Consider the following 17,511-nt stretch of genomic DNA (forward strand, 5'->3'; position numbering starts at 1 on the left):
CCTCACAGAGAACTAACCCTGACAGCTGCAGCTTCACAGCCTCTGGTCATACAGCAGTGAGGCTGGAACGCCCCTAAATAAGGGGGTTGAAAAATGTAAGTAGGCACGTTCCACGTGAGTGTCTCGTGAACAGAGCAAGAGCCAACAGGTAAGTAAAAACATTCCTGCAAGTGAGTGAAGGCTATCGGGGCAAAGCGATTATTTTTAACTTTGATGCCAGGAGTTATTTAAGAGTCCACAGCTATAACGTCCTGTGAAACGGAGGCCATGTGTTTTTCAGGTCATCTGTCTGGGTGCAAACACTATTTTTAGAATAAGACAACCACACCAGAATGTTTGAGAGTGTGTGTGCAGCAGTGATCTGGACGCAGGAATTATATTTCCACAGTTCCTTCCTACTCAGAGTGAATAGGAAGGCTGAGGGTGTATGTCGCCTGTGTGCCTGCTCATGTGCATTTAGGGCTGCATCTCAGAGTACAAATTAATTCCCCCGATCACTGAAAATAGCCTGAATAAGAAGTTATTACAGGTAATGAAATCGAGCAATATTGTAAAGTTAAACTTAGGAGTGTGGGTACAGCTTCTAAGAAATACTTCACATACCATGATGGACGGAGGTCACGTTAATGTATCAGACAGGACTAGTGGTCTGGGAGCCTGATTTTAGTCATTCCTGTCAATAATTAGCCTGTGATTTTTAGGCATTGACTCAGTGTGTTTCTTGGCTTCCTCATCTATAAAGCAGAGACATAAAAGGTACATAATATCTATTTGTGAAATGAATATGGTAGGTAAAAAACATCCTGGAAACTGCAAAATCCTAAATGATGAAAACAATTATTCATAGGCAGCTAATTCTGGGCAGAGGACACACTCCCTTTTTTGGGTCTTTTTAAAACAAGAATTAAGAATTATTTGGAACATAAAAACCACCTGTCTCCTCCCACAAGTTATTTAAAAGATCAAGAAACCTCAGTGCTGGATTCCCTAAGAGGCAGAATATCTAAATGAATCATCTAAACCGACATGATGGCAATGATTATTTGTTTCATTGAACGGTTAAAAAGTAGTACACAGAGACTTCTGCCTCCCAGTATAACTAGAAAAGCACATTTTACTTACACACACACACACACACACACACACACACACACACACACACACCTGTTACAAGGCATCAGACAGCTTCCAAGGCAGCCAAGAATTCCATGCTTTTGCTGATTATTGGTGTAAAGGGGCTGAGAAGCCCAAGAGAGGAACACAAGAAAGGACACCAGCAGAGCTTTAGCTAGGGAGACAAGGGAATAGTGTTTGGAGCTGGCGAGGCTGCCAGGAATTGGGAGCCCAAGATCCCAGAAAGAAGGGACAGAGAAGTAAGCCTGACACTCAGCACTGACTTTTCATTCAAGGTATTTGCACAGTAAGATGTTTAGGGCAAGATGCTAATTTTCCAAGCATAATGTGGCTAAAAACAGAGCAAAGCTCAAAAGACGAGAGAAACACCCCAGCAGACAGTTAGTATCCCTGGAAAACTACTTTTTAGGAATGGGAGGAAACTAGGAGATGGAGTCTTACAAAGACTAGACTTGCATCCACTCGGTCCTGATTGAAGTAAAATAACGTTCCCCTCTGCTGCCTGCCAGAATACCTTCTGGAATCCTCTCCAGAGGAAGATGCACAAGATCCACAATCTTCTATACGTAACGTCCAGCATTCATTCAAAATTTACTAGTCAACTACTAGGAAACAAACCCACACATAACCCAGATATTGGAGCTTTTTGACACAGACTTTAAAGTAATTGTGATTAAGATATTATAAAAAATAGATGACAAGAATTACACCAGAGAACTGGAATCTGTAAGTCAAATAGAACTGAAAATAGAATAAATGAAATAAAGAGCTCCACAGATGAGTATAACAGCAAATATAAAGAAAGCAAAAGAAAAGATTAATAAGCTGAAAGATAATTTTATAGAAAAAGTATATGATGGTCACCATCCTAAGTAAGTTACAGGTGTCCCACTTACTTTGAATAATGATAAATTTGCTTTGCTGCTGTTTGTCTTTAACAGGCAACCTATTTTCTAGGTAATATAAGCACCCTGAATTTTGAATTAGAAGATTAGAGTTCAGGTCACAATTGTTTCCTACTAGTTGGGTGAATTTGGTAAAGTCAGTTAACATCTGTAAACTTGTTTCTTCCCTTGTAAAAGGATATACCTTGGTTGCAGGGTTAAGAGAAAAAAAAGGTATAGTATCAAACTGTTCTGTAAATACTGTACTTATGGCATAAGCTACTAATGATTTTTTTCCAGACTTCTATCTTTATTAGCGTACAGACGAGTAAACAGGCTTTTTTGCAAACATATCTAGGTCTTCTATTAACGGATCCAAATATCTATTTTTCCTCTCTTTCTGGATACACAGCCCATGTAGAGATTACTTTGCTGAGTGCTCCTAGTATATGGTCAGTTCAGTTCAACAGGATGGGAGCAGAAGTGATTTTTCTAGTCACCTTTAACATAAGACATTCGGCTCACCCAAGGACTCTGGTTCTTTCCTCTTCCAGCAGGTTGAAACGCAGATGTAGCCGTGACCCGGTATAGACCACTGAAGCAGTACAGCAGCCTAGGGGATGGCTGAACCTGGGACCCTGAATGACATCAAGGTGCACAACTGCCTTACCAGCTCAGACTGGCCAGACTGTTGACTGAGAGGTAACGTTCCAGCGTTTAGGCCACTGCATGTGAACATCTCTTTGCTACAGCAGCTTAGCCTTCACCCCAGCTACTGCAGTGCAGGACAAATGTCAATTACCTATGAAAGGCAACAAAATTAAATTTTAGAAAAACTACTGCTTTTCTACCTACAAACACATATGCAGAAAACTCCCAATTATAAGTAGCTTTGAGAAATGAGAATAATAAGAAAAAGTTAATGTCTCTCTCCCCAACCCTTCCCCAAAAGCGTTCTGCTTTAAATACCTCCAGAGAAAAGAAGCATTAAGAAAAGACTTGAGTTTATGTGGAAGTCAGTGTTGATTTTAGTAGAAAGCTGTCAGAGAAGACTGAAGCAGAAGACATTTCAAATTAGGAAGGAATAAATAACGAGCAAAGAAAAGCAGCAGCTGTAGTCCAAGTATTTCAGAAGTTGGACTGAAATGTAAATATAAATGAATATAAATATATTTATATAAATAAGATGAATATAAATATATTTTCTTCTCGTCTAGGTCGGAAAGTCAGAGGAAACGCACATTGAGTGAGTACTGATCAACAGAAATCCTTTTTCCCTTTTTAATGTTGTCAGAAAGCATCAGATGTTGTATAATAATAGAAACATGAGGCTTCCCTGGAGGCGCAGTGGTTGAGAGTCTGCCTGCCGATGCAGGGGACGCGGGTTCGTGCCCCGGTCCGGGAAGATCCCACATGCTGCAGAGTGGCTGGGCCCATGAGCCATGGCTGCTGAGCCTGCGTGCCCGGAGCCTGTGCTCCGCAAGGGGAGAGGCCACAGCACTGAGAGGCCCATGTACCGCAAAAAAAATAAAAATAATAATAATAATAGAAACATGAACAGACAAAGCCTGTAAATACAAGGAAATATTCAATGAAGTGGAAAACACTAGAAAAAGGTAATATATTTAAAAATAAAGGTCGAGTTTAACGTCCGCATTTTTAAAAACCACACAACAAAGACTGTGCAAATACTCTGAATTTTATTATTTCCTTACAACAAATTCATGACGAAATGTTAAGCTGTACCCAGTTAGAGAGAATACATGTGTATTTAGGTGTCTTTACATTCTCCTCTTCCTTCCTCTCGTACTTCTCCGTTTCCCCTCTTTCTTCCCAAACACAGACCTGGCGGTCACCAGGACGGGCTCTGCCTTCTCTCTGTCATCATCGCTGGAGCTGCTTGTGGTGGCACCTCCGTCTCTCCTGGGAGCAGGCTGCACTGTGCTCTGTGCATCTGAAGAGCTGACTCTTGACTCTACAGCTGCTTTTCCCCTTTGCATGTTAGCTACAGGGAAATATTCCTCATCCTCACTTGAAGAGGCATCAGATGACTGCGAGAGGTAGGCCTCCCCCAAAAACCCACCACATTCATGCCCCCGTTTAGAATCCAAAAGCCTCTTTCTTTTCGGGCTGGATGACTCTTTCCATCTATTTGTTGTGCCTCTCTTCTGGGTTTTTCCTTCTGCCTTATTGAGGAACTCAGAGTCTTTCTCCATGGCAACAGAAACTGCTTCTATTTCACTGGCTGCTTCTTCTCTTTCTTTTCTCAGCATACATGTCACAGCTCTGTTAAGTCTCTGGCTCTTAATACCCTTAGCCTCCTGTTTCTCCTGTTGAGCTAATCTAAAGAAAGAATCAATTCGGAGCTGCGTCTAAAAAAATGAAATAAAATAATAATAACTCAGACAAGTAAGTAAACTTTCTAAAGCAAATCAAAGAAATCCACCCTGATTACTGGCATTGGATGACTCTTTCAGAAAATACTAATTCATTCTCTCTCAAAAGCCGATCTCCCCCAAATGAATGACTGGCAGCAAATTTTACTTTCAAGATCGTACTTAAGGCAGTACATGTACCACCTCCATCAACTAAGCCCTCCGCCCACATATCAAGTAGGAAATCCTTTCCTCGGCATTGAAAGAGAGTTAAATATTTTTTAGGGGCCAAATATATCATCTTCTTTTAGAGCAACACAACTTCATGGGGTCTGTTTCTAAATTCTACTCTTCCCTTCTTTTAAAAACATTGTCATCATATGATACCTTCAGGAAGAAACTTCACAGTATTATATATTAGGAGTCGTAAGAAATATTCTTGACTTCTGTTCAGCAAATCCACTTTCAGGAAGACATTCTTTAAAAATAGTTACATTTGAGAAAAGTCACATGCCTGATGTTCATCACAGCATTACATACGAAAACCTGAAAATTCAAGGTCTACTAAGTGAAGTGAACCAAGTTAAATCTCTCTGACAAAATGTAATCTGGCCATCTGAAACAATGAAGGCCATGCAATACAAAGAAAAAAAACTTACCTTCACCAGTGAATGGGGGCTTTATTTATAACAAATTGCACTTATGTCTGATAATAAATATATGTGGGAAGAAGGGGAAAAATAAGAGAAAATGGACATAAATGTTAACATCCATATTAGAGGAAGCAAACAATGAGTTAATTCATTTTTTTCACTTTCTAATTTTGGGGAAATAAACTTATATTAACGTCTACAATGAAAAGGGAGAATAGTATTACCACAAAACTTATCTGAAACTAAGGAGTAATCAGTTACTATGCCAACTAGCTTTCCTTGTCGGTGGGCGTACAATGTTTCCAGTACAGAAAGTCGTCAAACGACACGAAAGTTTCTGGAAAGGTGGTCTACCTCAGTTTTTTGTTTGTTTGTTTTTCCAAAATTAACCCAATCTAATGGAAAAGGATTTAACTTGAACATGTATCTTGCAGGATCTGGTCTGAATTCCACTGAATGGTTTCCCTGTATGTATGTTTTGTGGGCTGCCTCTGGGGTGGGAGGAGGTCTCTGTGTGGGCAGGAACACACTCAGGGATAAAGCGAGATGCTGTTACCTACCTAAGGGAACTGAGGGTCATCTCTCCTGCCAGTACACTATGACTGAATTAGTACCTTTGATGATTCATTTACAGAATTTAAGAATATTAGTACTTGAGACACTTAATAATCAGAACTGCTTTGGACTGGGCACTTCTTAAACTTTTTAAAAATGAAAATAGCTCTAAAAGGGTTAAATATTTAACCATAAACACCTCAGTACGCAATCCATTATTAGACTGTTTTTCTCAAAGTCAGAGTGAATACAAAAGGATATCAAAGTTCAGCCCTAAGAGTGAAAGTGGAAAATGAAGACAAAGTCCAGCTTTCCCGTTTTCTGTTTTCCTCTGTTCTCTTACTGAAGTATAATAATTTTTAAATGTATGTTACGTGCTCTAAAATAAAAGTAACTAGTCTTCCTAACTTTACTCTCTATCCTGAACTTAGGAACTTAGGAAAAGAGCTGCCATGATTACCTGCTGGACATTCAGTTGCTTTAATACAGGAAACAGAGATTCATCTGTCTTCGTCCTGTTCCAGCCAAAATACCGCTGACAAAATATGCAGGCAGTTAAGACTCATACATGTTTTTAAAGACATTTAAACAAGTGATAAATAAAAAGGTCCAAAGAAGCCACCCTTGATTCCATTCCCCATGTCTCCAAAGATTTTCTTATTTATAAAGATTAAAATGATAAGAATAACAAAGCAAATTATTCCAACATAATCATCTGGCATGATGTTCTTATAAATATCCTCTAAGATAAAAGATATTCAACTCTCATTTTAGGACACCAAAGACTCATGACTATGAAAAAAGGTTAATCTAGAATAAAAACTAATTTCTGATATCACATATATTTCTTTTTTCTTTGAGAAAAGATGTAGTTAGAGTAATACTATGGCAAACTTTTAAACATCTATCCAAATGATTATTTAAATATGCAGAAAGGAACAGTAATAGAAAGAATAAAACTAATAATCTTTTCTATTCTTTCAGAATGAATACTTAAGTATGTAGTGTATCTATGAATGCTTATCACTACTTACTTGAAACAAAGATTCTCTTTAAAACTAAAAAGATGATTCACAGTAACTAAAACATGGAAGCAACTCAAGTGTCCATCAACAGATGAATGGATAAGCAAAATACAACATTACATACAATGGAACAGTATTCAGCCTTAAAAAGGAAGGAAATTCTGACACATGCTACAACTTGGATGAAACTTGAAGACATTATGCTAAATGAAGTAAGCCAGTCACAAAAAGACCTAAACTGTATGGTTCCACTTATATGAGGAACATAGTCAGAGTAGTCAACATCACAGGGACAGAAAGTAGAATGGTGGTGGCCAGGGGCTGGGGGAGGGGAACGGGGGAGTTAGTGTTTAACAGGGATAGAGTTTCAGTTTCACAAGATGAAAAGAATATGGGGATGAATGGTGGTGACAGTGACACAACAATGTGAATGTATTTAATAACCACTGAATGGTATGTTTAAAATGGTTCAGATGGTAAATTGTACGTTATGTATATTTTACCACAAAAAAAAAAATTAAGGAGAGAGAGAAAGGAACAGAAAGGAGCATCTTAGCTGATGGAATATTTAAAAAAAAAAAACGGATCCAAGTTCATGTCCCGTAAGTTTTAAACCAAAACACATATTTGACTTGATATTCCTGAGGTTTGAGGAAGGGAAAGGATATTCTCTAATCTTCTCGAGATCGGGTTTGCCCCACAGAAACGACCCCTTGGACTCATCCACCACAGGCTTGAGGTAAGCGTCTGCCACGGCCGGGTTAGGGAAGCCAGGCGTGAGCTGCAACTTGCGTAACTTTTTTTTCACTTTGGTGTCATAAGGATTAGGTCTTATCTTCTTATTCTTTTGAGCTCCATGCCACCACTCGCTACAAGGCAAAGGAAACGAACCTTCGTGAGGCAGTAAGACCTTATGGCAGATAAACCACAGACAAAGGGCTAAACGTAAAGTTCAGAGACGTAAACTCAAGTCCCACCCAACTCCAGAACAAAGCCTATGACTTACAGAATGACAATGGTGTCTTTCTCGTGTTATGAACACAGTATACAATGAGGCAATCACTGACTGACCCCTTCCTCTGGGCTTGGCACTGTGTTAACTGCTCTACAGGCCCCGTCATCACACGAGCACAGTCCTGCCACTGTCCTCACCTCACAGACAAGGAAACTGGACTCAAACAGAAGCCACTTGCTCAAGATTTCACAGCTGGGACTGGTACAATCTCCCTCCAGAGCCCACTCATAGAAAAGTCACAGTTCCTCTCCTTCCCAGTGGTAAAATGAAGTAATATCAACGTATCCATATTATTTACCTCCAGTCAACTATAATCAGGAACCAAGAATATTTAATGAAATGTAAAAATGCCAAGAAGATGTTAAATTTTTAAAATGCAGAATATAACTCTACATCAAGTGTGATCCCAATACTGGGGGAAAAAAATGTATATATGTGGAGAAAGAAAGAAAAAGTAAACAGGGATATTTAAAATAATAAAAAACACTAACAACTGTTATTTTACCGTGTGCTAGGCAATGTTCTAAGCAAGGATACAGCTGTTAATTTTCTTGATGTTTTATTCCTTTTTCAATTTTTCCTTTGTGAGTATAAATCACTATGGTGGGTTAAAGCCCATTCTTGGACCCTCCTCCCAACAAGAAGTGTTGGGGTCCATGTCCCTTACCCTTGAGTCGGGCAGGCTCCGTGGCTGAGGAAGGGACATTGTGCCAGGCCTTTAAAGACTACAGCTTCCACTTCCTGTCTCTTAGAATATTCGCCTTGCAAGCAGCCAACATGCTGTGAGGAAGCTCCAGCTCGTGAGGAGGCCCAGATGGAGAGGGTCCAGGCGCCCCGGGCCACGTGCTGGCCGACAGCACCGCTCGCCAGCCACGAGCAAGACACCTCACGGGGCCCCTCTAGCCCAGTTGAGATGCCCCCGACACACCTGGCACCAGGCGAGGCAGCCCCACCCCGCGCAGCCTGATTGAACTGCGGATTCACGAGCAAAATCTCTGACTGTTGCTGTTTGAAGTCACTGAGGTTTACGGTAGTTTGTAATATGGCAACGGACAACCAGAAAAATTTACACAATTGGGATAAATAAATGGCATAAAAGTTAAAAACATAAATATAACCCTCTCCCATCTACGCACTAACGGAACCTAAAAAACCCTACATCTGCTGCTTCACGTACTCATTGGTCTGAGGACCTGACTCACAGGCGTGGTCTCCACCAGTGCCGCACCTCACCAAGGCAGGAGTGCCATCTGGTGTTCTAACTTCAGTCTTCGTGCAGGATCAAAATGCAGAAAGGAAAAAAGGATCTATCTTCATCAGTTTTAAAATACTGTTCAAGAGGGCGCTGGGAGAACACCTACAATTCTCCCCTACTCTCTTGTGATCTTCATCTTTGAAACAGTACTCATGATTGCCAGCACAACACACTGTAAGCTCGTCAAACCAAAAGGACCACCCCTCCTTCAAGCAAGAGGGCCAGGCACTTGAGGGTGGAAGACGGCATCTGCCCATCAGCTGAGCTCGGGGGACACAAGATGGGGCAGCAGCGACTGTGATAAAGTGGAAGGGTTTGTGCCCTGACCAAGCCAGTGGGGTGGAATTGCTGTCCTCTGTTTCTGGGCTATTTGGGAATTGGGGCTCAGTATTTTCAGATGTCATTTCCCCCCAGGAAAATCCAAAATTTTCTGTGAAATCTCCCCCAATTTAAATGTTGGTAGCCCACTCAAAATTAAAGAACATACTGTGTAGGCCAAAGCAAACACAGCTGGGCTGAACTCAGCCTGCAGACTCAGAGCTGCTCTGCTTTAAAGGGGGGCCGGCCGGCCAGGGTCTGGTTAGGAAAAGGGAGAGCAGAGAAGAAAGCAAGGCGACAGACACTCCCAGTCTTACTGCTCTTCCACTGTCTCCGTGCCCTGTAACTGCACCTGTCCTAGCCCTGCAGAGCCAGGCAGGCAGGGGCAGCTCCTATCTGCCATCAGCGAGCTAAAAGACCAAGGCAGAAATTGCTAGAGCTGACTAAAAACGTAACCATTCAAACAGCAACAAACGAGCAAAAACTGTTGAGAGAAGAAAAACGGCATAAACAGGCATTCACTAGATCAGCATGGCAAACTCAACAAACATGAAAAAAAATTACTCTCACCAATAACCAGGACACCAAGTCGAAAAGTTAGATACCATTTTCACTTATCCTAAAATAATAATCAGATAAGAACTCAAAGACATGTATATAAAGTCACTCAAGGCAGTATTTGTTTAGACTTTAAAAAAACCAGAAATAACAGTAGGCATTTGATTAAATTAGTTATTCATGATACATCAAAAGACTCCTATGGAGTCATTAAAAACAGCAATGTAAATCTATACTTCATTGATAATATGCCCTGTTCTATCACCAAATGAGTTGCAGGTAACACAAAAAGTATACAGCATCGTCCCATGCTTGTAAAAAAATAATAATAATAACAGACTTATGAGTATACTTGTACGTGTGTGTGATTATATATAAAATGCATGTGTATACTGTGCATAGAAAAGACTAACACTGTATAAACCAAAATGTTATCTGTAATCTTTATAATTCATATTTTGTCATTTTTCTAATGTGTTTGTTATTTGTATAAAAGTTACTTGTACTTTTGCAAGTTATTTACATACCATGACTTACAAGCAACCTAACAACGTACCTCCACTATATACATTTCCTCAACAATAAGAAAATTATGAAAAGAGAGATGACGAAAACAAAAAATAAAATACAACCCTATGTGTGCTAAGGCTGGAGAACAGCAATCATTCAAACAACTTTGTATTTAATTCTATTCACTGAATCTTCAGACCAGAACATCCCGAAACTTTTGAAACCAGGAGCTACGACTGGAGAGAACACTAAAGAATCATTAAATCAGCTACTGCCAAATAGTATCCCATGTCAAACTGATGATTTTAAAAGATGCCATCACAACCTGTGACTAGACGAAAAACCACTGAATTGTACTTTAAAAGAGTAAAATTTATGCTGTGCGAATTATATATATATTTTTGAAAAATGCCACCAAGGAGCAACCTTAAGAAAGAACTACTTTCACAGACAACTTCGTAACTAGCTCCATCTCAGAATCTCCAAAAACAAAGAGTGTACCCCGAGTACAGCACGACTCTGGGTTCCGGACAGAAGGAGACGCCACCACTGAATACATCACAGTCTACACACAGAGAGAAAACGTTTCTGGCATATAGCTCCATGCCCCTGTCTGGTCGACCTCCCTCAGAACACTCGGCACACAGCAGTACAAGCATGTGGATGCTTCTCCCTCGCCCCCAGGGTGTGGCAGCTCCTTGAGGACACAGCCTGGGGCTCAGTCACCTCCCCTACTCCAGCCTAGCACACTGTCTAGCACATAGTAGCTGCTCAGGAAATATTTGAATGAATGAAATGGTAACCTCTACACTCCCAGGAATTCCCACTGGACTGGCTATGTATCCTCAAACTCGGATAAGCCTGGCACCTCTAAAAATAAATGCCTATGATTTCATCAAACTCTAGAAAAGGGAAAACAAACTTTAGTAACCCCAACCATTACCACCTCCTGTTTTCTCAGGGGACAATGATTTGTGACAGTTCACGATGTAAGGAATAGTTCTGTTTAATTTGGGTATTTATATATAAACACCTGAATTAAAGAAATTAAGAAAGGACTTACGAGAATCTTAGGAGAGGTTCCAGGCCATGTCCAGGGAATTCATTGAGAATTTCCATGGCTGTAACACAACCTACAGTTGGTATTCCTTCCGTATAATCACTTCCAAGCAAATAGGCCAAATTTATTAATTTGTTCCGGTCCAATCCTATAAGAGTAAAAATTATTATATATTTTTCCACTTTTTATTTTATAAACATTTATTACATAACATTTATAAACACTTCATTATATAGATAATATACATGTATATATCCTTATCCAATACCCAAAGGTATCTCTCTTTCGCTATTTGAAATAGATTCCTTTTTTTTCTTTTTTTTTTTGCGGTACGCGGGCCTCTCACTGTTGTGGCCTCTCCCGTTGCGGAGCACAGGCTCCGGACGTGCAGGCTCAGTGGCCATGGCTCACGGGCCCAGCCGCTCCGCGGCATGTGGGACCTTCCCAGACCGGGGCACGAACCCGCGTCCCCTGCATCGGCAGGCAGACTCCCAACCACTGCGCCACCAGGGAAGCCCTAGATTCCTTTTTTTTAATGGCATTGTGCTTGGATTTTTCAAGTTTCACGCATCCTTGCAGTTTTAAATGCCACATAACCTCTGACCCCCAAATTCGGCGCTCTCACCGGGACCTCTCCTCTGAACGACAGTCACGCAGACTTAACTGGCACCTTAACATCTCCGTGGAGATGTCTAATGGGCACCTCAGAGACAACACGTCCAGACCCGGGTCTTCACTCCCGCAACACCCACACCCGCTCCTTCCCCGTTCCGCCACCTCACCAAGGCCAGTCCACTCCTGCACTGCTGTGGGGGAGAGGGGGTGTCATCCCTGACTTCTCCTTCTCTCACGTCCCAGCCCAGTCTACCCGCAGAGCCTCTCCACCACACTCTGGACTCTCCTCCTTCCTCTCTGACCTCACCTCTTGCCATCCTTCTCCTCATTCACTCACTCTGGCCCCTGAAGTCGTTTCCTGGGCCTGCCATAACAAAGTGCTCAGACTGAGAGCCTTACACAAAGGATTCATTTCCCCACAGTTCTGGGGACTAGAAGCCTGACCTCACGGTGTCGGCACGGTTGGTCCCTTCTGAGCCTCTCTCCTTGGCTGGCAGACGGCCGGCTCTCCACGTGTCTGCACGTGGTCTTCCCTCTGTGTCCTAATCTCTCCTTCTTACAAGGACACCAGTCAGACTGGATTAGGGTTCACCCTAATGACCTCATCTGACCTTAGTCACCTCTTTAAAGAACCTATCTTCAAACACAGTCATACTCTGCGGTACCAGAGTTTAGGACTACGACACATGAATTTGGGGGAGACACAATTCAGCCCGTAAGTATCTCCATGCCTCCCTAGAACACACCAAGCAGGCTTCTGTCTCAGAGCCTTTGCACATGCCAGTCCCTTTGTCTGACATGCTCATCCCCACAGTATCCATAGCACGTGCTTCCTCTCTACTTTAGGCTCCAGCCCAAAAGGTGCCTATTAGTAAAGCCTTTTCTGACCACAAAGGACACGCACTTCCTGCGACTGCAGGTCATTCTCGCCTCTCTTTTACTGCTGTTTTTCTATATGGCTCATACCACTGTCAAATTACAATTTATGTATTTTTTTTACCATCTGTTTCTCCTGCTAGACTGTTTTATTCTCTGCTGTTTCCCCACTTCCCATTGCCAAGAACAACAACTGGCATATAGGAATCGCTCAGTGTGTATTTGCTGAATCAACGGGAGGATGAAGGATCACTGCCAGAAACAACAAGGACCATGAGGCTCATGATTCCAGCAGGAGTGACCCCCACCTGTCTCCCCACTCTATCACCTGTGGTTTACTATGGACAGCTCAGGTAACCAGTCAGAGTATAACCAGGCCTGATGATTAAAACCGCAGAAAATGTCTGAACATTACTAGGGTTTTAATTTCTTAGTTCCAAATTAAAAATCGTATTCTGCTACAGAAGCAAAAGATCGTTTATATGAAAACTTGTACAGATCTACCATTTCCATTAATGCACCAAATTAGCTCCTTGGAAAGAAAGAATTCATACTACAAAATTCTGAAGGTAAATTTCAGAAAGCAATCGTACTCTGAAGTCTTACCTAATTGGTTGTGAAAGTCCACATACTGGTAATATTCTACAAACTTGTTTTTATTAAAAAAGTTTTTATAGACATGCCGTGCTCCGAACAGCCAAATGTCACTGTCATCAGTGATCGTTCCGGAAGTTTGATCAGTCAGATCCAGGATGGCGCACTGAGCTTCTGCTTCCATGGGAGCCTCGACGTAGGGGATGCCGAACAGGCGAAGAAGTTCCTGAAGAGGTACAGACACACGATGACCCCTGCTGAAGTGCAGGACCTGGCCTCCACCCGGAAGTGGGAGCAGTGCTTCAACAGGTAATTTAATGCATGTGCCCTCCGGGAGTCTGATTAAGGAAAGACGTCGGTAGGTATTGTTCGAGGACACTCAAGCTGTCCACCTACCTGGCTTTCCTGGAACATCTGTCCTGTCACAGTAGCCGCGACCCGTTCTTGCTGCTGTTTTTGAGCTTTCAGTGACTCCTGCTGTGTTAAAAGGTTGCTCTCCAGCGTCTCCAGCTCCTCCTATAAGATAATTTCGCTTGTAGGTAATTATATTAATAACCCAATTAAGTTCATTGGTTATAAAAAGCCTGTATTTAGTCTGACTGAAGTTACCAACAAGCTTTTTCTCCTTATGCAGGTTTCCACTTGGATTTCTGAGCGAGTTTATAATAGCTTTAGAGTTCCCTCACTAACCCACACGGGAAGTGGACACTATCCATGCCAGGAACCTCCACAAAAAAGGAGCCATGTCAGCAGGAGTAAGAAAATGGGTGCAAAGAGCTATTATGTCTTCCTTCATCAGCTCCTTAAAAACTCAGAAGCTACTTAACTTGGCTTCCTCAGCAATGAGTAAAAACATGATGTCACGTTATTACCAGGTCAACATCTTGCCATTCGTTGAGCAAATCGTCTGCATCTTTTTCTTCAGGTGGCTCAGTGCCCACGGCCTCCCTCTCAGAGTTGTCTCTCGGGAGGCCCTGGGGGTCACCTGTGGCTTCTTGCGTCTCAGTTCCTACTGGTTCCTCTTCACCTTGTTCAGAGGGAGGTCTGGAAGCTTCGTGTAACTCAGCTTGAAGTTCATCGCTGCTATTTATACTCTGCACTTCAATGAAACTTCCTGTACCAAAATAATAAGATCATTTTGTCTATAACTAAAACATTTAAATTACCCTGAAATCATCAAGAGCTTTCCAAAGTATCCTGAAAAATGTTTTACCCTAAAAAGAAGAGATTTAAATGTCATAGAAAACATGTAACAGTAGTATATTGTTATTAAATAAATTTATTAATAAGTGCCTGTAACTTCAAAATAAGCCTTTTCAATTAGATACACTGGCACTGTCTTTGAAATTAGGGACCACGCTCTCAAACATTTGCATATTTGCTTTATACAAAAACTTCCTCTAGGGCTTCCCTGGTGGCGCAGTGGTTGAGAGTCCGCCTGCCGAAGCAGGGGACGCGGGTTCGTGCCCCGGTCCGGGAAGATCCCACATGCCGCAGAGCAGCTAGGCCCGTGAGCCACGGCCGCTGAGCCTGCGCGTCCAGAGCTTGTGCTCCGCAACGGGAGAGGCCACAACAGTGAGAGGCCCATGTATCGCAAAAAAAAAAGAAAAAAAAAATGTCCTCTAAGTTAACTAATAGTGTTTTGAAATTCAAAAAGAACTACCAGGGTATGTACACAATCATGGAGTTTTTAAAAAATGTTTGTATGCTATTTCACTATGAACACAGCAAAGAATAACACTGTGACACAGAAGAGAGAACCCTAGATAAGGACACGGAAGAAACAGCTCTTCCTCTCCCACCTCCTTCCTTCCTCTCTTGATGTCCTTTCTTCTCTTTGAAAAGCATTTATTGATTCCCTTCCTTCACTTCAGGGGGAGGAGTCTGGATCTGAGGACACACTCAGGACGGAGGGGCTGGGATCAAGGGGACAGCCAGGACCAAGGAGGAGGCCAGTGATATCGGGAGCTGGTTACAAACAGAGAATGAGCAAGTAAGTAAATACACTGAAGATAACAGAAGGTCCCTCACTGTTAGACAGGGAAATTATAAAGAAGGCAGAGTGTAGAATGAGATCTGGGATGCTGGAGAAGAACTGCAGATACGAGCGTGAGCTCATGGGTGTATACAGAACCCCACAAACAGGTGCCAGGCAGGGTTGGGGTTCAAACCCCATCCAATGGCCCCAGAGCCAGAGCTTCTTGGTCTACACTGCACTGCTCTCTCCCGTCTCCACCCTCTGGTCACCTCTGCAGGGGAGCTGAACCAAGAAGGCCAAGTGTCCCCCTGGCTCAACCTCACCTGGGAACGGCTTGGCAACTCAAGTTTCTGGCTGTTCTACACATGTCCACAAACGACCACAAAGACACTACCGTGAGGACTGATTCTGGGGTTAGATATAAATTTTAGTGAGTAGGCAATTTTGCAGATTTGAAATCTGTGAAAAATGAGGATTGACTGTACATAAGCGTACACAGATATAGACATATAATATACATGTGTACATATAGAAAGCGAGAGAGACAGAGAGAGAGATATGATAAAGCCAATGTGGTAAAATGCCAGCCACTGAGGTCCTAGGTGAGGGAAATAGAATGTTTTAAGATACTTTTTCAACTTTTTAAAATTTGTAATTATTTCAAAATTAAAAAAAAATTAAAGGGAAACTCACCTTTACCTTCTCCAACTAGGGCACTCCCTTCCCTTTAAAAACAAAAATGAAAAGAGCAGCCAAACAGCAAAGGTCAAGATTCCATTACTAGCTGTGTGTCCTTGGCAAAGTCACTTGTCCTTTCTGGACCTCTAGTTCACCACCTGAACAATGTGGATCTGGATGACACTAAAGCATCTCTCGGTTCCTGCAGATGCGAGATCCTACTTTTCTTTATCTCTAAAAGAGCACAAGCACTTACCATCAGATTCACTTTCTTCAGAGCCTGTTTCCTTTGGTTCCATGGAAGCTGGAACTGAAATTAAACCCTGGCCTGCAGATTCAATGGTCTCATGTTCTTGGATGGTTTTCAAGAAATTCTCATGCTCTTTGGCATTAAAAGATGCCACATTTCCTAAGTCACTTATTGTCTCTAAAGGGACACTTAGCGTATCACTCGATTCTTGCAAACTGACGGTGCCTTCAGGAGCAAGGTTCTTTTCAGATTCTGTTTCATCATCACTTGAAAGAACAGAGGTGTCATATTTACTCTCAGGTGGAAGACCTTGCTGTAGCTCAAGCACTTTGGTATACGTTCCACTCCTTGATACGGAACTCGGACTTGTCGGAGGTGTCGGTGTCCACTCTGGTCCGCTCTGGAGCCCAGGTGCATCCCTGGGTAGCACCACAGTGTTTTCCAAAGGAACTGGATCTTTTCCATCCTTAAGTGCAGTCTCATCGTTTGTCTGAAAGGCTTCCTTCACCAGGGGAATAAACGACATCTGCTCTTTTGGAACGCTAGAGTCGCTGCCTTGACAAAAGACAGTCCTCGGTAAGTGAGCCGATTCTGTCCGCTCTTTGTCGGCATCAGCGCTGGTTACAGGCTCCTCTGCGAGGTTCACACTGGCTGCGTGAGATGCTGCTGCCAACGGCACTCCTTCCCCATCTCTCATTTTAGGTCCGTCCTCAGTCTCCTCGTCAGAACTGCTCTGGAGCGGTTTCGGTTTTCTCGCGCCTGCCCCTCCTGTCTGCAGGTCGCTCCTGGCACGCACTTTCACGTCTTCATCATCGTCATCGAGAGCTCTCTGCATGGCCAAGAGAGTCAGCGGCGACACAGAACCCGCACGTGCGGTGGCGGGCGCGCGCCTCACATGGTGCAGCCTGTGGGTCTCACTCTCCAGCTCATCTTCTGAGCTGCTGCCCAGCAGGGCCGCCTGCAGGGCCAGTAAGGTTCTCGGGGAAGGAGGGGAGGCGTCAGGCTCTTCCTTTGGCTCCAGCTTTTCACACGGAGATGACTTCATGTCAGAAGACCTGCTGTGCATTTCACTGCATGAAGGAAGAGACTCTGAATCCACTTCTGCAACTTTCTTAGCTTGAATACCTTGAGAAAAATTAAATATTCTCACTATGTAGCTTTACAGTGTGACAACATGC

At 42.6% G+C, this 17,511-nt stretch overlaps 1 protein-coding gene across 4 annotated transcripts in view; it reads right to left on the reverse strand.

Moving 5' to 3' along the window:
• Positions 1 to 3,656: 3,656 nt before the first annotated feature.
• ERCC5 (ERCC excision repair 5, endonuclease) overlaps positions 3,657 to 17,511 on the reverse strand; it is a 28,726-nt gene continuing 14,871 nt past the window's right edge. For 2 of the 4 annotated variants that reach the window (XM_029210099.1, XM_029210098.1), the window contains 8 exons: positions 16,340 to 17,458; positions 14,300 to 14,541; positions 13,824 to 13,943; positions 13,440 to 13,653; positions 11,346 to 11,490; positions 7,295 to 7,495; positions 6,062 to 6,146; positions 3,661 to 4,390 (listed from right to left, as the gene is read on the reverse strand). In XM_029210099.1, the coding sequence (XP_029065932.1) occupies positions 3,800 to 4,390; positions 6,062 to 6,146; positions 7,295 to 7,495; positions 11,346 to 11,490; positions 13,440 to 13,653; positions 13,824 to 13,943; positions 14,300 to 14,541; positions 16,340 to 17,458 (2,717 nt within the window). In that variant the 3' untranslated portion in view covers positions 3,661 to 3,799. Of the gene's footprint in view, positions 4,391 to 4,780; positions 4,872 to 6,061; positions 6,147 to 7,294; positions 7,496 to 11,345; positions 11,491 to 13,439; positions 13,654 to 13,823; positions 13,944 to 14,299; positions 14,542 to 16,339; positions 17,459 to 17,511 lie in introns of all 4 variants that reach the window. The other 2 variants (XM_029210097.1, XM_029210096.1) reach the window with 2 other exon arrangements.

Source organism: Monodon monoceros, unplaced genomic scaffold, assembly GCF_005190385.1.
Source record: "Monodon monoceros isolate NGI ecotype Baffin Bay Population unplaced genomic scaffold, NGI_Narwhal_1 Super_Scaffold_8, whole genome shotgun sequence".
NCBI classification, from domain to species: domain Eukaryota; kingdom Metazoa; phylum Chordata; class Mammalia; order Artiodactyla; family Monodontidae; genus Monodon; species Monodon monoceros.